This window comes from Eublepharis macularius, chromosome 3 (assembly GCF_028583425.1).
Source record: "Eublepharis macularius isolate TG4126 chromosome 3, MPM_Emac_v1.0, whole genome shotgun sequence".
NCBI lineage: Eukaryota > Metazoa > Chordata > Lepidosauria > Squamata > Eublepharidae > Eublepharis > Eublepharis macularius.
The window spans coordinates 128,806,409-128,833,431 of NC_072792.1; the positions used below are offsets into that span (position 1 = coordinate 128,806,409).

At 42.2% G+C, this 27,023-nt stretch overlaps 2 protein-coding genes across 2 annotated transcripts in view; one reads left to right on the top strand and one right to left on the bottom strand.

The window, feature by feature from the left end:
* Nucleotides 1-14,487: 14,487 nt before the first annotated feature.
* CREG1 (cellular repressor of E1A stimulated genes 1) lies at nt 14,488-25,214 on the bottom strand. The gene is made up of 4 exons (XM_054974702.1): nt 24,927-25,214; nt 19,527-19,646; nt 16,816-17,000; nt 14,488-16,132 (listed from the first exon to the last, which is right to left on the bottom strand). The coding sequence occupies exons 1-4, from the start codon at nt 25,182-25,184 to the stop codon at nt 16,129-16,131; spliced, it is 567 nt and encodes a 188-aa protein (XP_054830677.1). The 5' UTR covers nt 25,185-25,214; the 3' UTR covers nt 14,488-16,128.
* An 11-nt stretch (nt 25,215-25,225) lies between these two features.
* Nucleotides 25,226-27,023, top strand: part of RCSD1 (RCSD domain containing 1) — a 59,056-nt gene continuing 57,258 nt past the window's right edge. Inside the window, exons 1-2 of the mRNA XM_054974425.1 lie at nt 25,226-25,255; nt 25,503-25,691. Coding sequence (XP_054830400.1) covers nt 25,226-25,255; nt 25,503-25,691 — 219 coding nt within the window. The remainder of the gene's footprint in view (nt 25,256-25,502; nt 25,692-27,023) is intronic.

Genomic DNA, 27,023 nt, shown 5'->3' on the forward strand with positions numbered 1-27,023 from the left:
GTTCCTCTCTACCACTTCCAAGCTTTTACTTACATTTTAGCACTATTTTAGAATTTGTCTAAAATTATAAGTACAAATACAGTTAGACATTGGTTAGAGCAAGTTTTAATGATAAATCAGTGGTAGATCTCGGAATGCAGTCTAAAATATGCCTTTTGCTTACTCACCTGAATTGATTATTAAGTCACCACTGAGGCGGCATTCTAGGGCTGATTGCCCTGATTAGGCAATCTTATATAAGCATCTTGTCTTGAGTAGGACATACAGATTGTCATAGATATAGCTAGAACCATAGGGGAACAGTTGCTGGATATGACCAAGAAAGCCATTCAAGATACCTTTACAGACAGAAACAATGCTAGCCTGGCCCCATAACTAGACAGGCCACAAAGGGAGTCTAGAGGGTTAGAACAAAACAACCTTGGAAAGGGGCATAAAACAACAGAATTGCATAGTTGTATTGCCATGTGCAGATTAGAAGGGCCGTCTAACTCATATCAATATATACAAAGTACCAAGGCCCGTGTGCAGGGAGTGTCTGAGAACGGCAGTTCATAGAGGCTGGCAACTAGAGATGGGCACGATCCAAAAAAATGAACAATCCAGCTGATCGTGGATCGGCGCCGGTAACGATCCCGAATTAACGATCCACACCGATCATCTCCCGTTCCCGAGCCGTGGACCGTGGATGCCAAAGCACGGCACACAGGTATTCCCAGTTATGTGGGAAGGTGGGTTGTGGCAGCGGCCGACTCTCTGAGTCTCTCTCTCTCAGTCTCTCTCTCTCTCTCCAAAGGCTAGCAAGTAGCAGGCAAGAGCTCTGTCCCACTCCACTGCTCGCAGAAAGTGAAACCCAGCCTGGGAGACCACGGCAATTTATAAGCATGGGTCCCATTCAGCAACACAGGAGGTCTGTGTTTGGCTGTCAGAGCTGCCTATCAAGGTTTGCAGAGATGAGATTGGAGTGCCCATGGCTACAGAACACCCCCTTCCCCCTCCCTCCCCTGGGTGTCTTCTCCCAACTTGTGACTGCTTTGCTGCTCCGTGGTTGGAAGGAAGCCCTGCTGATCAAGGAAAGCTGGGCTTCCATTCAGGTTTCCAGGGCGACAGAAGGAGGGCAAACAGAGCTCAGGCATTCCCCTGGTTCCGTTGCCAGGGGAATAGATTGCTGGCGCCTGAGTGTCTGGATCCCTGAACTGAGCCCGATCGCCCCGATCCAGGCCTCTCCCGACTGCTGGATCGTTGGCCGTAGCCAATCACGATTCACCGGGTCATGATCACGCGATCGCCATTATCGTGGGGTTTTTTCGTTCGTAATGCGAATCGTGCCCATTTCTACTGGCAACATTATTTGAGGATAGTTACATTGGTGGAGGGCCAAAAGATATTCAGATGTATGAGAAACTTGTAATCACTAATTCTACATGAACTTTGTTAACACAAAAAGTAGCAAGAATGAACTAGCTACTATATGTTTCAAGAAGATGTTTCAAATATGGATAATCTTGTTCGGTATATGAAATCATAAAGATAATAAATTAGCCCAAAATTTTGAGTCTCTGAAGCAGCTATTGTTAAGAAAAAGGTCCTGAAACCCTACAAATATGGCAGTTAAACTAATCCCGAGCTTCCTCTTTGGAGGGGCTCCTTGCCTGTGACCTGTGGGTAAGATACTTTTTTAGACTTGTGAAATTTCTCTCCTTTAATGATCTATGTAGTCATAATGAATGGTATAATTTTCTGTTGATCAAGTTGATATTAAGAATACTGAATAATTATTTTGTAATAACAGAACCTTAAAATGGAAAAGAGACTCCATAATTGTATTACTTGTTTACAATGCCCTGTAACAAACCTAAGACATCATCTATAGTGTACCTCTTGCAAGGAGTTAAATAATTTGATATAAGAAAGCTAACTAGACACTCAAGGCTACTTAAGTGCACACTAGTATCTAAATCAGGCTTGACCAGAGTCATCCAAAACAAGAAACTCCTCCTGCTTTTTAATGGCAGAGGTCATTTTGTAGAAAAAGAGCTGGAGGAACTCATCAGCATAACTCATTAGCATATGCCACGCCCCCTGACATCACCAGAAGTGTGTCATTAACATAACTGATTTGCATATGCCACACCCCCTGACATCACCTATCCTGGCTGTTTTGGACTCAATCCTGGCCATTCAGGGCCGATATTGGGCTCAAAATGGCAAAAGGGGGCTCTAAATGACTTAAAGTGGCCATTTTGGACCCTTTGGGGCCTGGTTTTGGGCCAAAACGACCCCGATCGGGTCAGTGCTGGGCAGGGAGGGTTCCCCCGCCCAGCACTGATCCAATCAAGGCTGTTTTGGCCCCGATCCAGGCCAAAACGGCCCCGATCCAGGCCAAAACGGGCCCCAAATGGCTGAAAGTCAGGTGGGCAGGGCCACCTGACATGTGACCTCTTTGGAGAACTGCCAGAACTGCATTCCTGCGCGTTCCCTCTTGAAATGAGCCCTGGTCAGAGGGTATACTAAAGTTTACTTGTAATACTTGTTCTCCATCATTAGGTGTCATTATTAGACAGATTGACCCAACAGCAGATGATTTAAGCAAGAATCAGCAGTGCCTGCCTATTAAAAGATATAAAAGAGAAAAGTCCCTTTCAAAAGTTAATCCTTCATTCAGTTTCTGTGGTAGCAAAAGAAACCTCTTCAGTATGGTAGGCCCAAGCTATACTTAAAATATACACATGCAATCAAAGCAAATACAAGGAGAAGATAAAGAAGGAAACGATACAGCAGGTAAATCTCATAAGAGAACTTATTGCAGTGTGATTTGTTGTTTTTGCCAGATTGTTCCACATTGTGATTAGCAATATTCTCTACACCAAGGCACAGTTCTGTATCCAGAGGACCATATCAAACACAAACAGCAAGCCTATACGAGTATTTGATCCTGTCAACTCAGTCTTACACAAATACGATTCTGCTGGTTTCAGTGGGAGTGTTCTCCATTTAAATCTCAGCTTTGATCATCTTTAAACTGCCTGGCCACAAAGTATATTGAATGAACAAGCCAATTCTACAGAATGCCCTTCTAAGTTTCAAAATGTATTTTCCTTCTTTAGAAAATAAATTTTCATAGTTACATGCCATGTTAGTTCCTTTCATTATGATACTTAAGAAGCCAAGGCATACCACGAAGAAGGGAAAAAATGTATGGCATTTTAAGATGAAAATTCAGTCCCGCATGCTACAATTCCAAGATAAGTTATAGGTCAACAATATTGTGCCAATCAAAAGAGAAACAGTGGCCTGCAAGCTCCAATATTGGGTAAAAATTCAATATGCACCAATAATATATGTGCATAGGAAGAAAAATTACAAACACCAATATAGAGAGGATGTAGGTCATTCTGGTATCAGCTTGTATGCAATTACAGGCTAATCCATCCTCAAAGACAACCATTTAGTGTTTAAAATCTTGCATGATGTGTGTGTGCCTGGAATAACAGCAACTGCTAGGTTTGAAGTCTTAACAGGAAGTAAATGAAAAGTAAAAACAAACCTACGTCAGAGCCAAGGTTCAGTTATTTATAACTCATGTATTGTTACCGCAGACAGCTTATCCATAATCATCAGTCACAAACTGCTGCTAAGAACAACCCTGTTATTCTACACAGAGCTTCTCCTGAGGCCACTTAAGACAAATAGGACTGGCAGGCAAAATGAATAACTTCATCACCTGTGAGCGGGAAAAGGCAATGTGTAAAAACTTGGGGGGGAGGGGGGAGGCACTCGCAAAAGTCTCCTGCAGTGCCTGGCTCATGCCTACTCAAAAATGATCAGATTTTAGTCCCAGGGAGCGAAATCAAAGCTAATACTTAAAGCTGCTTTTAGAGATGTTCACACAAAGATAATGGATGCTAAATAGCAAGTCAGTGGGTATGGTGAATAAGTTGGTAACCCTCAGCGGGACACAAGGCTAATTTGTTGTGCAGAAAGATAGAGAACAATCCTGTCCATGGTGCACAGACCAATGATTTATACTGAGAACATTTAACAGAATCACAGTCTTCAAATTACTTTACTGTTGTACAATGTCTGTTTCCCCCTTACAGGGAAGTTTCAATAATTGGGTTCCACTGTGCTAATCTCCTTGAAATGCAGCAATTGCTGGCAAATAGATATTAATTGCTGCATTCCAAGGGGATTATCTCACCACCATCCCCTATACATTGACCAATGCCTGGAGAGCAAAGAAGAATAAACAAGGATCTTTGGCTCTATATTTTCCTGCAGGCATTCCTGGTTAAAAATAAGTCTACTCTATTTTTTCACTGTTTCTGGGATCAAACTGTTGCTATTTGAGACACATCTTCATTCTTAAAGCTTGCCTGCTTCTTGCTAAAATGGCAGACTGCAGTCAGCCCTTGGATAATGTACAGAAAAAACTTGCTGACATACATACTCTGAGAGAGTGAGTGAAAGGACAGGTTCTGAAGACAAAGAGTGCTCCCAAACACGGCTTTGATTTAGCCACCTGGGCATCATCATATTTTTATTCAAATAGCATTTGGTCTACAGAAATATAAATAGCACCTTAATTTTAAGAGGAAATTAAATACACAGCATTTTATGACTCTCTTGCTGTTGCCAGGTGTTCATTTTAAAATGGTCTGTCAGATACCATTTTAAATAGCAGTAGCTGAAACTGCATTAGATGAACTGCTAAAATATAAACTTAGCAATTAATAGAGCCAAAGAGTTTAATTTTTTTTAATCACAACAAATGACTGCTAGTGTGATGGTAAAGTTTCAAAGATCACAGTCCAATTCCTTTTTTCTGTCTGTAACAGCAACTCCAGTACTTATTGATAGGCAAAATCAACAAACAAACAAAACCCCTGCAATCAAGCCATAATTATAAGCAGGTAATGAAGGATTTCATCAAGGACATTTTGATGTTACATAGTGATCCACTGTGAAACCATAAACTCTACTCAGGTTGTGGCTTCATGGATGGTTGCTTATATTTGTGCTTTGGTTTTATCACAGAACACCCATTTTTCAAAGAGCAGCAAAGTTCTCTCCAGGGCCGGCGCCAGAGTTTCTGGCGCCCGCGGCCACAAGCGCGCGCACACCTCTGACTGCGTGATGACATCACATCACGCAGCGCGAGATGGATGGGGCGGTGCGCGGAAGCTTCTCCATGCTCCGCACGCCGCCCCAGCAGCTGCTCGCAGCTTCTGTGCCCGGCCGGGGCGTGTGGGAGCGGAGGAGCGCGAAAGCCAGCCCCATGCCGCCACCGCTGCCATGTGCCCCAGCCGGGCGCAGAAGCCCTGAGCCGCTGCTGGGGTGGCGCATGGAGGCTGCGCCCGGCTGGGGTGTGCAGCGGCGGCAGCTTCTGCGCCCGGCTGGGGCGTGTGGGAGCGGAGGAGCGCGCAAGCCAGCCCCATGCCGCCGCCACCGCCGCCACACGCCCCAGCTGGGCGCAGAAGCCGTGAGCTGCTGCTGGGGTGGTGCATGGAGGCTGCGCCAGGCTGGGGTGTGCGGCGGCAGTGGCAGCAGCAGCATGGGGCTGGCTAGCTGGCTACAGCAGTAGCTGCAGCCCAGTCATGCCAGCTTCGCTGCACGTGCCTCAGCCCCCGACACCCCCTCCGGTGCCCCTCCAGTTCCCTCGCGCCCGAGGCCACCGCCTACCTGGCCTCCATGGGCGCGCCAGCCCTGGTTCTCTCTTTGCAACAGCCCTGTGACTCAGGTGAGAGAGAGAGAGAGAGAGAGAGAGAGAGAGAGAATGACTAGCACAAGATCATTCACAGCAGAGTAGAGATTTGAATTCAGGTCTCCCCAGCTGTAGCCTGACACTGAACAGTACACCACATTAGCTCTCCCAAGATAAATGAATTTCTTCTAGATGTTGTGTCAGTCACACTGAGCCAATTCCATGCAGTCTCTTACCAGCAGAGAGACATCACATGGTACAATCCAAATCAGCATACTTAAAGAAAGAACATCTATGTTATTTGATTCTTCTTCATATCTTGTCACCAGACTTCCAAGTTCACTGACTCTGGTGAAAGCTCCCTAAGACTGGGAAGAATTTTCAGTCAGCCTGTTTTGAAGTTCCTGTTCTTATTTTACAGTATAAACTCCCATGATTTACAATGTTTACTATACAGTACAATTAATTAATCTTCTAACTGAACACCTGCATTCAGTTAGCAGCCAATTATTCTTACATGCTCAGCTATACGTTTAGACTTCAGACATATAATCTCAGATTTTCTGTTCGCTTCCAGAGTAGAGATGGGCATGAACCGAAATATGAACCAACGTTCGTGATGAACCGGGGCGGTTCACAGTTTGCAAACCAGCAGTTCATTAGAGCCCATTTCTGACAAACCTCCACGAACTTTAGGCTGGTTCATTTGGTTCATTTTTTAGTTCGTCACTGCAGACAGCCTGGTGCTGATCAATCCGTTTCCTAGGCAACAGGGGATGGACTTCCTGCAGACCACCTGCTGGCCCGGAAGTGGCATTCTGCTGACCCGGAAGTGATGATTTGCTGACCTGGCTGTGACATTTTGACAAACCAAGTGAACCAGTTCACGAACAGGAGCAGGTTTGTGAAAGTTTGTGGTTAGTGGTTCGTGAAATGTGAAGAACCATGAACTACACGGTTTGTTTGTTTTTCAGGTTCATGCCCATCTCTGCTAGAGAGCTCTACATGGACAACGTTATGGGCAGAGGGAGACAGAGAGAGGCAGTTGACTTAAAGGTCCTAGCAGCTACCAATACCAGTTTGGATAGGGATGTATTTAAAATTACTTGTGTTACTATGTTGGAACCAAAGTTCACAGCTCTGGATGGCTGGATCATTTCAGTCCCTAAAATGAGTTTTTCAGTAGTTGCAAGATATAAGCCAGTGGTTGCTCAGCTGCCAGCTATAGTCCATTGTCAGCTTTCTAGGGCAACCAAATATGCACCTACAGGCCTTGAAATTGCCCTACTTCGTCCTAATCACCTTCTTATCAATATAAGGAGGAGACATTAGCTAAGAGGCAGTTAAAAGGCTCAAATCTGGATTTAATTCCTCAGTATGTTACAGCCATTATCTATTTGTTCAAACTGTATCCTGATTAATATTCAACAGATAATAAAGTACCTCAAGTTATTCAAAGGCTGACCTAGACTACCTCAGGCTACAGCCACATACTCAAAGCAAGTCTGATTGAATTCAGTACATCTGAAGGCTTTCCCTTTGCATGGCCCCAGCAAAAGGAGCTAAAGAGACTGAAACCTGGGGATACAGAGGCTCTAATAGACATGATATATATATAACATTGTAATATTATAACAATATAAATTGCTGATTAAAAAAACCCTAAAAACTAGAGTGTGGAAGAACAGTGTCATGTAGAAAGCCCACTGCAGATGCTCTGAATCAACAACAATGAGAAAATCACTGAACATCACCACCACTGTATAGATGTCATGGACTGCCTTGGTATCTAGGCAGAAGATGAGTCCTCATCAGAGGAGGAGAACAATCTGCTCCCAAGCCCTGCCTTGGCTGACCTTTCCTATGAGGACCCCCGCCCCGGGACCCAGAGCTGGCACCAGTGTTGCCCCCTGAGCCAGCAGGATCATCAAGCCAGGAGGCCCTTGATCTATCTCTGGTCGTTCATTTTAGAATATGTTACCTATAAAAAAATCTGACCTGTAAGTAGATCATTCTACTTAACTAGTAAATCTGACCTGTACTTGTAGATCATTCAGAGATTTCCCAGGGCAGAAAAGTTAATACATTTTAAATAGCACTAAAATTTCCAAATTAAACTAGGAGAATTACTTGTCTAAAAGCCGCAACAAATTATTTTAGTACCATGTACTTTTTAGCATCCAAGAACTTTAAAAAAGAAGTCCAAAGCATCCCAGCTTCTCCTTTTTTAAAACAAGTATTTATACCTGGATTTACATTAAAGTAAACCTATTTTAAGTGAATGTTTGAGAATTTCATTCACCATCAACCACATAATCTACAATATATGGCACCCTCTCCTGGTCATCTATGATAAGACAAGATCTACATGATCCTACCTCCTTTTTTAAAATATGCTTCTCTTCAAGTCAAGCATGAGGGAAAATACAGGTAGGTAAATTAGTTGTCTTCGGAGAAGACTAAAGCTCAACTCAAACAAACAAACCAGCATACAAATGACCTGTCAACATCTTTGCCACACTGTGACACTGAGAGATCTCTGTCTTTTGGTGCTACACCTCTGAAGATGCCAGCCACAGCTGCTGGCGAAACATCAGGAACTACAATGCCAAGACCACGGCTATACAGCCCGGAAAATCCACAACAACCATCATTCTCTGGCCATGAAAGCCTTCAACAATATAATAAGCATCTGTAGTTTGAGAAAAATCCAATGTCCTATTTCAATCCAGGGGGGATCCACTGTTTTGACTTTCTGAATAAACTCAATAACAGCAATCTTGTGTTGTAATTTTCCTTTGAAGTTCTCTGCTTGCAAACTGCTGCTCTGAGATCAACGATGGAAGTCCTGGCAAATTAAAATGTTCTCCCACTGGATTTTGACTGCAGTGATTTTTGATATTGGATTTATGACCACTGTGAAGGGATTGACCTGTTTGTCCAATATAGAGAGTTGAAGGGCATTACTGACTTTTGACGGCATATATAACTTTGAGTTTGAGTGAATGAGCCTAAGATGGCATAGCAGGCGTCATTGGAGTGAATATGGGAACAGAGTTGACATCTTGGTTTATTGAAGGCCTGGGCTCCAGAGTTCATGTCCATGTAAGGAAGTGCGTTGTTGTGAGTGAGGAATTGTTTATGACTGGGGGGCTGTCTGTGAGCAAGAAAATGTTTGCCTCCCAATGCCTGCAAGAGAGCAATATTGTCCAGCATAGGATGCAGTTCATTAATGATGCTGGGAAACAGACACCACTTTTTTTCTTTAAAGGCTGGCAAAGTCTAAATGCACTCTGCACATGCTCAGAGGAAGTTGATCTTTGGGTGCAGAATTCAGGGAGAAAGAGATGGCAGCAACTCTATTCTGACAGTATGGCTGATGTTGGTAAGAAGGGTGTAGCCATTTGTAGCCCAAATCATCCTTTCCTTAATTTCCTTACTTTTGTGCATGCTCAGAGGCCTTGCTTCCTGCATGTTCCTGATGGACCAAAAAATAGCTGTAGAAACAACTGGCTATCAGAACATATCACTGGTAGCCCAAAGTGCCAGATGTTAAAGAGTTTTTTTTTGACAGCTCAGGAACAGCAACCTGTGGAAGAAGATGGTAGGATACTGTTTCTGACAGACTGTGCAACTAAAATGGCCTGTTCATTATTTGTGTTGTCACAACCTGCAAAGGAAGATCACAGGAGCCTGACAAACTTCTGAATGGGGAGAGGCAAGTGACACTTCATCTGCTGCACCCACTTAACTCAATCAGGCCGGTACACTAACCTCAGCTGCTGCTGGGTTAGGTGCAGTAGGTAAAGCTAGCTACAGCACACTTTGGAGAAGTTAGCTCCCCCCCCCCACCACAAAAGTTTCCCTGTTGCCACTTCCTCTGCCACCACCCACCATCTTGGTTCAGGTTACTATTAGCATGATTGGTGGCAGGTGGAGCATTATATCACACTGCCAAATCAAGCATTCTTGAAGGAAATCCACTAGGTGGATAACACAAGACAACAGCAAGTACAGACAACATTAACAATTCTAAAAGCACACAACAAGGAAAACTGCTTCTAAAAGACAAATTTTCATTCTATGGTAAGCATGACTGGATTTACCCTACAGTCAAATATGATAGCAATAACAATACAAGAGAAATTCTGCAATCAAAATTTTGAAGACTGCAAAAGCCCCAGGTCTGGATGGATTTACGGCTGCTTATTACAAATCTTTTGAGGCTATATTGGCTATACCTCTGAAAAAAGTGATGAATGAGATACAAAGTAAGAAGATTTTACCACCAACGTAGCAAGAAGCAAATATAACTTTGATACATAAATACCACAATCATATAGGCCTATCTCTTTATTGAATGTGGACTATAAGATATTTACAATAATAATGTCTCAAAGATTGAGGAGATGCATTTCAGAGGTAATACATGAAGACTAAAAAAGCTTTGTCCCGAAGAGGTATATGAAAGATAATATTAGATACCTTCTTAGTGCAATTGAATATTCAAGACGAAAAGGTAAAAAAAATGCATTTGTTTGTTGATGCTGAGAAAGCATTTGACAATGTTTCTTGGAAGTTTCTTATGAAAGCACTGCAAAGAATGAATTGTGGGAATGAGCTTCTGAATTGGATTCAGAGTATTTATACCAAAGAGCAAGCTGCAATTTTAGTGAATGATTCGCTTACAAAAAAGATGGAAATAACAAAAGGAATGTCTAGTCTCACCACTATTGTTTATCATTGTGCTTGAAATTTTGGCAGTGAGAATCAGACAAGATAGCAGAATTGCTAGAGTAAAGGAGGAGAAAGATATATAAGATGAAAAGCTAGACAGATGATGTGGTTATATCAGTGATATATCCACATACCTCCCTGATTTATATAATCGAACAAATATTAAGATTTGGCCACATTCTGGATATTAACTAAATAAGAAGAAAACAAAGATAGTGTTACTCTTGACAATGAGAGGAATGTGAAAAGATCGGAAACATAACCAACTGTACCATTACTACAAAGCCAATAAAATATTTATGGATAAACGTATCATCACAAAATGAGAACCTTTGTAATTATCAAAAAGTTTGGGCAGGAATTATTGAAGATTTGCAGAGATGGCAAAAATTAAATATTTCATGGTTAAGAGGAATCACAGCTGTTAAAATAAATACATTACCTAAATTGAATTTCCTATTTGAAATGATTCCAATTTATATTGAACAAAAGATTTTCAAAAGATGGCAGAAAGCAATAAATGACTTTATATAGAAAGGAAAGAACCCAAGGATAAGACTCAAAGTATTGCAAGACGCCAAAAACCGAGGAGGATTGGCTGTACTGAACATCAAATTGTATCATCAAGCAGCGGCGTTAGTTTGGATAAGAGATTGGATTATGAATCCAAGCAGCAGACATATCAAATTGGAAACAGCAGATGCTAAAGAAGGTCTCCATAATTATTTATGGACAAAGAAATCATGCACATCTATTCATAAACAAGATGGGACCCATATTGTAAAGGATGGATGGTTTAAAATATGGTTCCAGTGCAGAAATAGATTGAGTCCACCAATTTCCCCACTGATGGTGCCAATTAATGCCTACTATGATGCAGCAGTTAGAAACAGAATTGATCAAGCCAGCTATGAATCAATGACAGACAAAGAAGGAAACATAAAAACCTGGCAAGAAATCCAGGCCCAAGGCAAAAACATTCCTTGGTTGACTTATCATCAAATAGTATCAAGACTGAAGGATCAAATTTTCAAAGGCAGCAGGCTGAGAGCAAAAACACAATATGAATTATTAATATCTGGAGACTAGTCGCATCTTTAGGGGGAAATTTATAAAATACTACTGCAATACCATACAGAAATGGAGCAAGTCAAAACTTGTATGATAAAGTGGATGCAAAATTTGGGGGAAATTATTCTGATGGATTTATGGGAAAACATACGGACTAAGGACATAAAATTTACAGGTTGCCAGTTATTGAGAGAAAATTGGTATAAAATGTTGTTTAGATGGTACACTACTCCCAAAGATATTGTGAGGATCAGTTAAGGGTTACAGTGGACATTGCTGGAAATGTCAGAATATGGATGCAACATTTTACCATATATGGTGGACTTGTAAGGAATCATGAAAGTGCTGGATAAAAATACATGAAGGGATGCAAAAGATCCTCAAAATCAGATTTGAATTATATCTGAAAAGTATGCTCTTAAATATTTTACCAATCAATGTGAGAAAAGAACAAGATCTCTTCTGTTATATGGTGACAGCAGCGAGAGTACTATTTGCAGGAAAATGGAAAACCGATGCTTGTCCTGGTCTCCCCGAGTGGAGAGATAAAGATTCACGAATACGCCTCAATGGCCAAATTGACTACCTACTTACATAATAGACCGATAACCGAGTTCTGGAAAAAATGGATCTCTTTGATTACTTAGGCAAAAATAATTGATATAGAAGCTTAAAGGGAAGGAGGAGAAATGTTATATATCTATGCTTAGGGAAATCAAATATGTAATGGTTTGTTTATCAGGCCAAGGAAGCTTAAATGTATTGCTTGTTTAACTGCCAAAACTATTATAACTGTACTGTTTATATATTGTTTGTATAAGATTGTATAAGTTTCAATGTCTAATCTAGAATATGCAAAACCTTTATAATATGCACTTACTTTACAATATTTTCTTTTCTTTTAATTAACATGATAGCCATTTAAAAACCATGATCAGTTGGATAGTGTGTGATGTGGAAGCTGCTATTTTTAACTTTATAAAAATGTTTTATAGGTTTTCAAATAATTCACACCAACAAAAATGCTTTTGTTGTTGCTGCACAGGAAAACTTCATTCCCAGAATAGTTTATTTCATAGTGTTCAGCTATGTCTGTTCCCACATGTATGCTTTCCATATACAAAAGCAAAATGTATTTTGTGCAAATAGTGGAGGCAGTCCTTTCAGACTATTGCATCTTACGTATTTTATATACAGAGCTGAAAGAAGGTATTTGTGAAAGTAAATGTGTGACAGAAAACAGCAACAGAATTAAAAGAACCACCAAAATGAGCTACTTTCACACACAGGATTCTCCCGGTTTCAACTACCTGACTTGGGCAGATTTTTTTTTTTGCTTCTTCATGACATTGTCTGGCATTCCAGCTCCAACCATGGGCAGCCTGCTTTTTTCTCTAAAAGAAACTTATTTTTAAAATAGAAAAAAAAATCTTTCCTACAATGTTGCTGTTGGGGGCCATCTTTTTAACGTATCCAGAAGTGAGAGGAACGCCCTCTTCATTTCTTCCCTCCACATTGTCATGTGAATTCCCACCCACCCCTTTGGGGGAGGGGCACTGAGCATCACCACAGAACTGTTGCTAAACTACAAACATATTAAGCCAGGTGTTGTGTTGGTTGTTGTGGGTTTTCCGGGCTGTATTGCCGTGGTCTTGGCATTGTAGTTCCTGACGTTTTGCCAGCAGCTGTGGCTGGCATCTTCAGAGGTGTAGCACCAAAAGACAGAGATCTCTCAGTGTCTCTGAAGATGCCAGCCACAGCTGCTGGCAAAACGTCAGGAACTACAATGCCAAGACCACGGCAATACAGCCCGGAAAACCCACAACAACCATCGTTCTCCGGCCGTGAAAGCCTTCGACAATACATCAGGTGTTGTGTCTTTCCATGATCCTCCTGAGTATTCCACTATACAGACATTTGAAAGCAATGCTTAAAGCTTGTTACTGAGATAAGAGGATTGGGTGAGTCAGGGACTCACTCGCTGCCATTGGCACAACCAAAGAAAATGCCCACACTTGCCATGAGGCATGAAGTGATTATCTAACCTGGAATTCAAAGAGATTCTTTGTCACAGAGAAGGAAATTTATTTGCCCAGAGCTAAAATGTAACTGCAACCTAGCAAGGCACTCATTCATGTGTTGATGGGGGGTGGAGAAGGGAGATTGTCCTCACTGCCATTCCCAGAACAGAAATGTTGCCTAAATGCGAGGAGAAATTAAGGCAGAAGGATTACAGTATTGCCTTATTCTTTAGCTGTGATATCTAAACATGGAAGTTTTTAAAAAATCAGCTTTCAGCTACTCCTGCACAGCGGCATGCATGCACCCCAAAATTTAAAAAGGTGGGTGGGAAATCATGATGGTGACCTGATATGAGATGGAGGCTAATGCACATCTGATGTGAAAGGGAAAACCAGGCAAACAATGGGGTGGGAAAATGGATTACCCTGCTGTGACTAGAATCTCTGTTGCAAGTCCAAATTGACAATTACACCAGTTAACATAACCACTATGATCTGCCCCCCTCCCATGGAAGCACACATTGTTATAGCTTAACCACAGTGAAAGAAGAACATAAACAGAGCCAGTTTTATCAGTTTAAGTGTCTGGATTCATGCTACCATTTACAGATGGGTAGTTATTGTCCATCTCTCCTTCCCTCTCCCTCATGAGTCTAGTCTCATTATAATAGTGAGTACATGAAGTAAAGGAGAAAATTAAACACAAAAAAGCAACACCCATCAGGAGAGAAAGAAGCTTGCCCATGATATGAATCCTGTACAGTCATTTAGGCAAAACCAAACTAGGGTTCAGTTTTCTTCCCCCCACTAAGACAACAGGCTTTCATAATATGTATTGTGAATTTATCAAAATCTCTCAATTCAATATAAAATGTTTTATGAGGAATCTCACAGTAATGGGCAGATTTTTTTAACCTGAATCTGTGATTGATGGAAATAATCAGATTACACAAATCAAGATTTATATTACATGATTTATTGTTCAGTCCACTCCAAAATGATGCTGCTTGCAAGAGTTCATTTGCTTTGGTATTTGCTTTAGGGAAGTGTGATGTAGTGAAGACAAAATACTGCTCACTTTCTACTAAAGGGCTGCTTCCACACCAGGGTGATTTGCTGTTGAAGATCACCTCATGGAGACTGCTGCAGTCATGGTGCAGAGAGTCACCTGCATTGCAGCCAATTGGCACTAATGTTTAATTCCCTCATAACAGTGTTTTGTAGACCACTTCAGTCGCTACATGAGGGCAAATCTGGCCAGCATTGACAGACCACACTCGGCCAAGTACTCCTCATTTGTCATCTTTTACACCACCACCACATAGTCTTCTCTTCAGAACATAGAGGAAGGTCAGACTTAAGGACAATTCAGATGTTAAAACTACTCGCCAATATGGAATCGACACCAGGCAAATTCAAAGTTGGTCTACAGAGGTTACAGACATGAGTGATTACCAAGGGGCAAAGACGCACCCAGTTCAGCAGGTATTTTTCACGTTGGATCAAACCAACACTCATGAGAGTAGGCGTTGGTAAACATAGAATTTACTCAAATCATGAAGGGGTGTGGATAGTTTGTTTACAACATCAAAAAAATGCACAAGGGAACATGGAACCTTCCCTACAGCTCAACTCCCTGCTTTTCTCTTCAGCCAAGCTCAGATACCAGTTGAGCTTGACTAGGCTAGATGTGCTGGAGAAAAGGGGCATGGGAAGGCAAGCAAAGGGCAGGAAGTGAATTCAGTTCCACTCATCTACATGGCCTTTTTGCTGCTAAAAAGCTTTAACATCCCCTCCCTTTCCCATGTGATTGGGACAGTTCTAGGTTTACACACATAGAAATAGTACTGCCCTGCAATGTCTAGTTTCCAAATGCAGATTGTCTTTCTGGCAGAGAGTATGCGCACACACAAAATGGATCAAGGCTGAGGGCACATCCCCTAATAGATGGTAGGACTGGCCAATTGTGACAACACAAATAATCCATTTGTGCAAATGATTAGACTAAATTCACGCTCTGCTTTACATCTGTTTGGTTCATGCATATACAGAGATTTCCACCCAACAGAGGCACCATTTACTGTTACAGGCAGAAAGCAAACCTAAATAGGTCTTCTCCAAATCCTACTCAGATCTGTTCAATGGAGCTTACAACCAGAAAAGTGTTCTTAGGATTGCAGCACAATAATATATCCATGGATAAAGACCACAATGTTGAAAATTCACATTAAATTTGATTTTTTCTGATTTCTCGTCCATTCCCTTTAATATTTTTCTTTGTTTTTGCTTCCAAAGTGGGGAAAGGCCCTGACATTTTTCACATAAGTTGGTTAAAGTGAAAGCAAAATAAATTATGCACATTGTACTGCTCTAAATACTTTGTGCACAAAATTGGATTCTCTCAGTGTGCAGATCCTAGATTGGAACAGCTTAGTTGCATAAACTGTGCATGTTATAAACAATGCCATCAGGGACTTGAAAAGACTGTACAATTAAGGCATTCCATAGAATTATCTCCACTGCACCAGAGTTTGTGTTTCTGGTTGCAAAACGCTAAGCTGTTGAGCAGATACTCCATTCATCCACAAGTCTTCCTCACCTAGAAGGAGTGAAAAGCAATTAAATTGATATATAGGCCATAATATATAATATATATACATGCCATAATATACAAACGTCTAACCCACTTGGGACCCATACCTTGAACTGAGCACAGTAACTGACAAGTAGCCAATGGAGTGACTGTAGGATGGGAGTGATGTTCAAGCTCTTGCTCACTCCTGCTAACAGCTGAGCTGCAGCATTTTGCACCAGTGGGAGCTTCCTAGTTAACTTAGATGGGAGACCTATGTATAGTGCATTACAATAGTCAAGCCTTGATGTTACCATAGCATGGATCCAGGTGGCCAGATCAGCCGTGTGTATTTCTCCAATCTAAAAGCTGAAAAAGCACAGAAGCTATACAGTGTACCAATAAGTTTACGTTGCTGTTCCTTTCATAGCACTATTAAGTCTCTTTTGACTTGGGCCAAAACTCTAACATATTAAACAAAAGAGAGAAGTGTACTTTAATGATCTAGATACAGTACAATCCTTGGGGGAGGGGCAGGCAGGATCTCTTTTGGAGGATAAACAACTTCCCCAGTGATCAAGCAAAATCACTTCAGAAGAGGACTTAATGAGAATACCCCAAAAATCTATCGTTAAGAAGTGTTATGGAACCAGGAAATCAGCAGATGAAAAGTCATATCCCAAAAAAGTGCACTGACATTTGATACATACCAAGGGGTGGCATTAAAATAGTCTTTAGGGGTCACAGTTTCAATTCCCCCAAAATGGCTCAGGACCCAGATGTTGGAAATGCTGAGTTTGGCAAAGAACCAGTGGTGATCAACAGGCCAGTCATTCATTTCAGGATGTCTACTGAACAGCGCCATCTTTGCAAAGTCTGCTTCTGCTCCAGTCACCTAGCAAACAGAGTACAGACGACATACTTCAGTAGAGGACAAGGTCATTCAGCCCCTATATTTTTTTCCTTCCCTATGAGTTCTCTCGTGGGGAGACCAGCAGGGAAACAAACCAAGACCTACTTATGTTCTCACAAGGAGCTTTTTAATTTTTGACTTACTTTCTGGCAACAGTAGGTTCCCATGCCATATTGTAAACTGCACTAGAACTACCAGCTGTATCAGAATCATGCTGATGAAAGACGCATGCCCCTTGATGATTTCTTCTGTTCTGGATGGGGTTGCACTCTCCCATAAAGGAATCGGTTTGCTGCTTAGGGGTGCTGCTGGACCCAGGCCTCCCGTTGCTCAAACAGTTGACAGCAATGGTCAGGGACGACTGGTGGGCCAGCTGCAGCCCTTCCAGGGCAGGAACAATCTTGCCACTGTGGTGCATACCCTGGTACCATCTAGATTAGATTACTGCAATGTACTCTATTTGGGGCTGCCCTCAAAGACTGCCTGGAACCTGCAATTGGTACAGAATGCTTCAGCCAATGACTGGAGTGGGTCATAGGGACCATATAACTGCAGTCTTATTCCCTCTACGTCAGCTCCCTGTTTGCTTCCAGGTTCAATTAAAGGTGCCTGTATTAACTACTAAAGTTCTATACAACTTAGGGTCAACATACCTAAAGCACCACCTACTCTCATATGAACATACCTATTTACTCTGGTTATTTTTGGAGGACTTGCTTCAGGTGCACCATCATATGATGCTAGGCATGTGGCAACCAAAGAAAGAGCCTTCTTGGTTATGGTGCCAAAACTTTGGAACTCCCCTCCCAGGGAGATTCGTTGTCTCCCTCTATCACTGTCTTCCACCAGTGGGTGAAGACTTTATTTTTTGGCATATTCCCAGTAAGTCGTTATTAGCTTTCCTTTCTGGTTGCATTGCTATGTCTGTACATTTCTATTGAATTGTTTAAATATTTTACATCTACCTTATTTTAAATGACACTTATTTCATGTTCATCATCTTGGGGACCCCATTTGGGTGGAAAAGAAGCACAAAAATGTTTTAAATAAAATAAATAACCATTATTGTCCCTTTTCCAAGGTTGTGTTATGTGTATTTATATATTTTTACTGCATAGTATATTTTATGTAAACTTTATTTTAAAAAGCTTTTTAAATGCAAATCTACAACTTCTTGGCCTGCTTGTAACTTATTCAGAGCCGATTAGCTTCTCCTCTCTTTCAAGCAGCACAGTCGAAAGTGCTGCTTGAAAGAGAGAAGTGAATCAGCTCTGAATAAGTTACAAGCAGGCCAAGAAGTCGTGGGTTTGCTATGTGCAGGCAACTTGTGAAATACAACTCTGATGAAGGGACTGAAATGCATGGCAATGCCGGATGTGCGTAGGTTGTGTTTTCATCCACACAAGGAATGAAGACTGATATTGTGGAAAGATACCTTCTGTATATTATATTTGTTGTCCCATATCTGCCTGTACATTTATATTTATATATTAGGCTTTCAAGCACTGTTACAAGTAAACTTTGTGTTGTGTTTCATAAATCTTTAGCACAGAGTTATTTTCTACTTCTAACACTGACACTGTGGTCCAGTTGTATTTAACAGATAAAAACTGCAGCAGACAGGCTAAACAACAGAAAGTTCTTCAAGGTCTTCTTTTAGTAACAGTATCATCATGGTTAAGAGATGAAGAGCAAGCTAAGATGATGTCCCTTCCCACTCTTCCATATAAAATTTCCAAAAACCCAGGATGGTGTCAAATACTAAGAGCCAAAACACACGTTAAGAAATACCTAGGTTCAGCACGTGTTCTCTTACCTCAAGGTTTGCCGGGATCTGTAGGCGTCCTGGAAGCTTAAAGTAGGCGTCCTGGAAGCTTAAAGATCTGTAGGGGTCCTGGAAGCTTAAAGTCCTGGAAGCTTAAAGGATCTGTAAGCGTCCTGGAAGCTTAAAGGCGTCCTGGAAGCTTAAAGCTTAAAATACAGGCGCCTGTATTTCCCTTCCCCTTTTTGCTGCTCTGTAAATGCTAAACTTTAAGTTTCCAGGACTCCTACAGATCCCAGCAAACCTTGAGGTAAGAGAACACGTGCTGAACCTAGGTATTTCTTAACGTGTGTTTTGGCTCTCAGTCAAGGGAACACGAATGTTAGGGTTAACCAAGATTAATGTGCACAACAGCATACATGAAGGGCAGCAGTAGAAATTTGCATCTGAGAAGGTGGGGAAGAAAGCAGACAATCTCACTGGCTACTCTCAATATCCTGATGATTGTCACAGGACAACTATTACCACCCTTGTACAGCCAAAGCATCAAGGATCTAACCTGCAGATTAACTGGGATTCCTCCCCGCCTCACCCCCTGGCTGGTTAAACGAGTCATTTCAAGAAAAGAACATTAAGGTAGCACTGTTTACTTCAGAACATAAATGAACTCCGTTATGAAGACCACCCTACACTTCTGATACCATGTGTGTATAATTTCCTTGAGATGTACAAATATTACAGTTTACCTTCTCAACTACTCCATTGAAGATCACATGAGCACACAGGGGATCCTGAGGATCATAGCCCTTATCCTTGCAATAGGAAGTCTGTGCCAGGGACAGTGTTAAGGAGGCATTTCCATTGACCTGAAGTACAAGGAGCAAAGAGGATTTTATCATCTGTATTTCAGGGTATCTAGGAGGATATTTAACACATTACAAGGTGCCATTAGATAATGCATTCAGCAAAACAAACAAACAAAAGTCTTGCATGAAGCATTACAAAAGCAGATTTCCCCCATCGCCGCCACCACCACCACCACCACCCTCTCCTGCAGCATCCTGGAAATTCCAAGGGACCGTCATGGACAAAATGCACCCCAGCACAAGTGGGTACAGAGAGAACAGTGAATCCCCCATCCCACTGACAGCTTGAGCAGAAACTTCTCCTATTTCCAAACCACTAAAACAAAAAGTTTTCATTTTATTTGCCTTTCTTAAGTTTCCAGGAGGTTTCAAGATTAGACCATAAAACTCATGTGACTCATAAATCTGCACACACACCCCAGCACAAAATTAAGGGTTCATTGACCTCTTAGGTAATTCTCTCAGATCAACTTTTCAGGGAAAAAAATGAAATTTTAGAAACATGATTTAAGCATAAAATAAAGACTTCTGCATTTCATATTTAAACAGCATCACCCCTTTGCACTGGAAGTCATATTATTCAGCTACAAAAAGGAGCTGAATCATTTATCTACAAGCAGATGTTTCCACGTGATGTACACCACACAGCTGTCTTGGGTACAGCAAGTGATAAGAGACCACTGCATTTTGGAGATGCTCCTTCCCCTTCTCTAAAGGGAAACTAGCTATCTGTCAGTTAAATGTTAAGATTTCTGCTTCTGTGACTTAGATATATTGCAGGGGTCACCAACCACAGCACTTCTGAGTACTGAAAATATCCCAAGTCACCCAACCCCCGGTCATGCTAACAAGTTTTGTCTTAGAAACAGAACATGGCCTAGGTAGACCACCAAAATCAAGCTTATCAGCTATGCAGCAGATATAAAAATAACTTTTGAAAGAGCAGATGTTTTTGCTATCATTTCATGGGTCTTCTAAGGTATGTATTAGTTACTTAGCAGAATATCCCAATGTACTGAGAAGGAATGAAAACAGGTATGAAATGATTTCCTGCGACAGCTAGAAATTCCCACAGATGTCTAACACGATAAATGAAAATCAATAGTTGGTAGGCCTCATGACATTCAATCAGTGATACTAAAGGAGGTACAGAGAACTTACTGGACCACAGTGGTTCTTGAACCATGGCAAACTTTCAAATGATCTGCAAGACCACAACTAAAAGGGCATAATGCCAGAAACCTAGAGAATAGCAAGTACAGCACCTGTCATTAAAAATGAGAAGGCAGTCAATCCCAAGACTACAGTCATAACTTAATTTAATATCTGGGAATGTATTTAAAAGTTCCTCTTCCCTCTGCTGTCATGGCACCCCAGATGGACATTTGTGCTATGAGCCATCCTGGCTGCAGTCTTATGCACACTTGCGAGTTAACCTGCCCTACCCATGGTTTGCTGTAACCCTATCGATAAAGCAAACCACGGTTTCAAAACCCACATGACAGCATGGCTTTTGTATTTTAGTTTGTAGACTATCCTTTACCATGATTTAGGTGTACATATGTAATGCACAACCATGGCTAAGGAAAACAAATGGTTAAGTGTTACATCTTAACAGGGTCAGAGTTTAAATTTGCTTCCATTTTGCTTTATAGTGCTGCAGAAAAGTTACTGGCACGGCTATCATTTTCTTGTGTATTTTCTCAAAGCAACACATATCTAACTATATGTAAAAAAAATCTGGTCTAATGATAGCGTAGCACAGTTCAGTAGGAGTTGCCCGGTAATCCCATTTCCTGGTCCTGCTTTCCTGCCCTTCCAAAGAATCCAGGAAATCAACAACTTTAATCCGTACGGTGTGTAACCTGTATTTGGTTTCTGAGAGCCTTTGTGGTCATCAGGAATAACCTAATACTTGTACAGTAAGAGATGTATTTTACAGCTGTTAAGAGGACAGGAATCTTTGTGAAATTTCTCTTGCAAAGACTAAACACATTCTAGCCATTGGCCAGCAGCCAAGTGCTGCACGAAAAGGTATGAGAGCTCCCCTACTACAGCACCAATGCAACCCAGCTGGGCACTACAGAAGGTGCAAGAATGTCTCCTCACAACTTAGTGAGTGTCCCTAGCAGCTTCCATAAGCACTGAAGTTGCTGAATAGCAACCTGTACGAATGAATAGCCACCCTCCTCAACCCACAAACACTTTTTATTTGTTATAATTACCTATAATTTTTCAAAGGAGAAACCTGCTGTTAGGCAGAAGTGAATTTTCCTTATTGAAGTGAATTTGTAATGACTGTAGGGGCCCACAAAGATGGAGAGAGGAGGGAGTGGGGGGGGAAGTTAATCTCAGAAGTGTAGGGTTTTTTTTTAAAGCATTTACTTCATTTACGACACATCTTTCTTCCCAATAGGGACCCAAAGAGGCTTGCATCGTTTTGTTCTCCTCTCTTCTATTTTATCCTCACAATAACCCTGTGAGGTAGGTTAGGATGAATATGCAAGAAAGACCCAAGGTCACTCAGAAAGCTTCCATGACAGAGTGGGGATTCAAACCTGAATGTCACAGATCATTGTCTGTCACTGTAACTATGAGCGGAACTACAAGTGACAAAAGGCACAGATTGGACACTTGTCAGCTTCCCTCAAGTTTTGATGGGAAATGTAGGCATCCTAGTCTTGCAGCTTGGCTCTCTGACTGCTGTCCAATGGACTTTTCTACTGTCACTTGTCCAACATTCCGCCAAGCTGCCTACATTTCCCATCAAAACTTGAGGGAAGCTGACAAGTGTCCAACCTGTGCCTTTTGTCACTTGTAGTTCCGCTCTATACCATGCTAGTTCTTGCTTTTAAAAGTTTCACTGGCTGACTTTTATGTACTACACTATACACACAAAAATTATTACTTTCCTTTAAAACAAAAAGCCAGTCCATACACAATCTTATTCTATAAGGGGAGGGGGGGAGGTTAAATGAACTGGTGATTTTATCTAACCCATCTGCTGCTGTTCTTTGCCTCTCACACGCTTACCCTTTAAGGACAGTGATTCAGCTTTATTCCAAAGGTTGAATGGTGCACAGTTTTATTATGATGGCTGAGCATTGCCACCCACTGGCTTCTCTCAAAACCTCCCCCCCCCCAACATCTAGCTGTCACAGGGGGCAATCACTTCTGAAATGTCACCTACTACCTTTTCTAAAAATCCCAATTGTGTCTGCAGGATCAATGAACTTGGAGATCCTAATCTAGGCTATTACACAAGGCAAAAGTGGGAATGGATCACTAGTTTAGAATAGTTCCAGGCGGGTAACTGGAACTATTACTCATGTTAGTCTATAGTAACAGAACAAAATTTGAATGAAAAAGGTAGACTATAAATAATAAAATATCTGCTATATCTGACCCCCCACCCCATGGTGCAGAGTGGTAAGCTGCAGTACTGCAGCCCAGGCTCTGTTCACGACCTGAGTTCGATCCTGGTGGAAGCCGGGTTCAGGTAGGCAGCTCAAGGTTGACTCAGCCTTCCAAGGTCAGTAAAATGAGTACCCAGTTTCTTGGGGGTATGACTGAGGAAGGCAATGGCAAACCACCCCGTAAAATGTCTGCCAAGAAAACGTGATATGACCTCCCGCCATGACTCGGTGCTTGAACAGGGGACTACCTTTACCTTTTTATATCTGACCAAGTGAGCTTTGACTCATGAAAACTTATACTCCGGAAAGTTGTTCTTTAAGGTTCTACTGGACTAGTGAGGATGTTAATTAAAATAAATTAATGAAGTGATAATTCTAACAAGTTTTACTGTGTCAGACCAAAAAAATACAGCTGACAGAATTCTAAGCACAAAATATACTTGCCAGTAGTATTTATAAAAGGTGTTCACATGTATTATTCCAACTTTTCCCCTTGCAATACACACACAACTGGCGACCAAATAAGGGTAAAGCTCCAATTATGTAATTTGTAAGCTTATTCAAAGTTGACACTGTACATATATATTTTGAATTCATAGTATTGGTTCTTAAGTGCCAAGATATAACAGGCAATCTTGAGTGGCCATGATTTGAAGCTAGATTCCTTAAATTCGACAAGCTTCCTGCCATACTACAAAAAGTTCCCAACTTTTCTCGCTTTCATGCGTTTCACATGAAAATGGCATGATGTGTTCTTGAAATACTATTTATTCATGTAATCGTGCACATTTCATCAGCCAGCAGAAATAGCCAGCAATTCACCCAGAGGAAAAAAAGCAAAGATCTCAAATTTCCCTGTTACCTGGGAAGCAACACAAAGGAAACCTTATCCATAGATTACTGTTAATTCCCTCCCAAATCTATTGGAAAAAAGATTATCTGTATATAAAAGGCAGAATTCCAGCCAATGTTTCTTCTCTCTTTAAGTGGTTTACAAAGGTAAGAATAACAGCAACATTCAATTTATATACTGCCTTTAAGAACAACTTAACACCCACTCAGAGCAGTTTACGAAGTGTGTTATTATTATACACATGACAATCACCCAGTGAGGTGGGTGGGGCTGAGAGAGCTTTGAAGCACTGTGACTGACCCAAGGTCACCCAGCTGGCTTCAACCGGAGGAGCCAGGAATCAAACCCACTTCTCCAGATTAGAGTCCTACTGCTCTTCTTAACCACTACACCAACTGTTAAAACACTCTCATCTGCAGAACTGTTAAAGGCATCTAGAACTTGGCAATTCTAAATAGCATTGTTTACATATCAAAGAGCAATCCAGTAGAATTCAGGTCAGCCACCTCATATATGTGGGATGTTTCTGTTGCCATTTGCTTTGTTTTAGTTTTTTTAAAAAATATTAGGGGTGTTTTTTAAAAGTTCTCCTCTTCTCTCCCCCAGCCAACATGGGTTCTCTTCTGGTTTCCATTTAAAAAAAAAAAAACCTTTATGGTTTTTTTGCAACAGAACAATTGTATTTCATGAAGCTGTGATCTTGAATCGGAAAGCAGCTTGTAAACCAACACACGTACAAGGCAGTCTAACGAAGCCAGGAAGCACTTTCTGTAATACTCTACACAGACACGCACAGGTTGCGCTTTCCTAACTGAACTTTATTTGAGCTGGAACTCAAAGCACGGCCGCATCATCACCCATGTCCAGAGAGAGGGCTCAGCCTTGCAGCCCGCAGAGTGAAGGCAACAGGGATTCTGAGCGAGTGCAGAGTACCTTTCATTCCTCACGCAGGGAATGAAACACAAGCCCGCAGTTTGCGAACAAAGGCCCGAAGGGAAGGCAACCCCTCACCAGCAGGTCCTTCACCGAGATATCCAGCGCGGTCAGGTACATGTAGGGCACCCCGGTGCCGTTGGACACCTCTCCGTCGCTGATGGAGAAGACGTTGGCGAAGGGCTGGCCCCGCACCGGCGGCTCCTGCGTGGAGATGGTGGCCAGCGCGCCCCAGTCGCAGGCGTGTACCACGAAGCGCGCCATCCGCGCCGTCTCCTTGCCGGGTGGGACTCGCAGGGCCCCCGCCGCCAGCAGCAGCACCCACAGCCGCCACATCGCTCTCAGCCTGCGTCTGCCCGGCCGCCCTTTCTGCCGGGATGAAAACACTCGGGAGAGAGGCGGGCCAGGCAGATTTTGGGCAATCACGAAGCACCTCTCTCAAGGCCTAGCCAATGAGGGCTCGCTGAGGGCGGAAAAAGCGTGGAGGCAGCTCCCCAGCAGGGGCGGGGTTTACACGGTCTTCTACCAATGGCAGGAGGCTGTGGGATCCTCCTGTCCTGTGCTAGGGGACCAGAAGTTAACTACAACCTGATCAGCAGGGCAGCGGCGCCAAAAACAGGGGTTGCGTCGGAAAGTGCGCAGTGAGCAATGTAGGCGTGCGCGCCCTGCTGCTGCAGATGGAGCGAGAAATGGCTCGCGCTTAGAAGCGCTTCTGTCGAGCGGCTGGTGCTGGGCGCCATATCCACGTTGCCTTCGGGGGAGGTCCCACTGCGTTCAGAGAAAGCAGGAGCAATATCGGCCTGCCAGAAGTGTCTGCAGTCGTTTCCTGCTTGGTCGCAGAAAGTGAGAAACACAAGACGGAGGGCGGGGGGATCTATTGGCAAAAGAAGTGTTCGGCCTGATAAAGTTGGCGTGATCAACATGGCATCTCGATGGAGCGTTTACAGCAGAGAATTTGGTTAGCTCTTTTCCACTATACCTGCTGGGGAGGAAAACTGGGAAGTCTACAGTTTACATGTCTTTTGATCAAGACCGCACGCCCACAAAGAAAGAAAAATGGTTTTTAAATCAAGGCAGTTGTTTTGCTTGCAAGCCGCGCCTTGCGTAGGTGGAGAGGTGGCATATAAATTTTCTACATAAGAAAAGCATTGCCTAACTTACTTTAAATATTTTTAACTCACCAGTCAGCAGAGGGCGCTGTTCCCTCAGTTTGCTTTGAAAGAATGCAGGCTGTCGAATAAGGAAGCGGAACGTCGAAGCTGCTGAATGCATGAAAAAATTTTGCCTGTCTGGAAAGTACGTGCTGGGCACAGCTTGATCAGTATGCTCAACTGTGCGACATTGGGGGTGGGGATGAATATGAAGTAGCTGATCAAAGTGCACAGATTTTAAAAAAGTAACCAGGTATCTTACAGTACCATAAAAACAAGTTTCTATAGTGTTCTACTATTTTAATTATTTAGATATTTATACCTCCATTTTTCTCCCCAGTGAGAACTCAAAGCCATTCATATCTTTGTTCTCTGTGTTTGTGTGTGTGTGTGTAGGAGGGAGGGGGGGGGGGAGACTGGCCCAAGGTCACTGAGTTAATCCCATGAGAGTGGGGACTCGAATCTGACCCTCTCAGATCTTTGCCCAACAAGCTAACCATGCTGTCTGGTGTGATTGCCTTTTTAAAAGCAGAAGGGTCTAAAATAAAAATAAATTTAACTGTCTTCCCCAATTGTTTATGATTTTGCTAAGTGGAAGTATGCTTCTGCTATTTTATGTTTTCCAAGCATTTATACATTGTAGTGTTGTTTCACACATAAGATTGCCAACCCTGGGTTGAGAAATTCCTGGAAATTTGGAGGTGGAACCTGGAGAGGTTGGGGTTTGGGTGGGGGATGACCTCAGTGGGGCATAATATCATGGAGTCCGCCTTCCAAAGCAGCCATTTTCTCTAGACCGCTGGTCTGGAGACCTCTGTGGTCTGGAGATCAGTCATAATTCTGGGAAATCTCCATGCCCCACCAGGAGGCCGGCAACCCTACTCACCCTTCTTTCTCCTTTTAAGGATTAAATTTGGAGCAATCATTTTATGAGCTGGGCTGAAACACCATCCTAAAATTTCTTTTGCTTTAGATAAGCCACCTCTGCATACACTGCTCCCTCCAGATAAAAGGACCCTAGAGT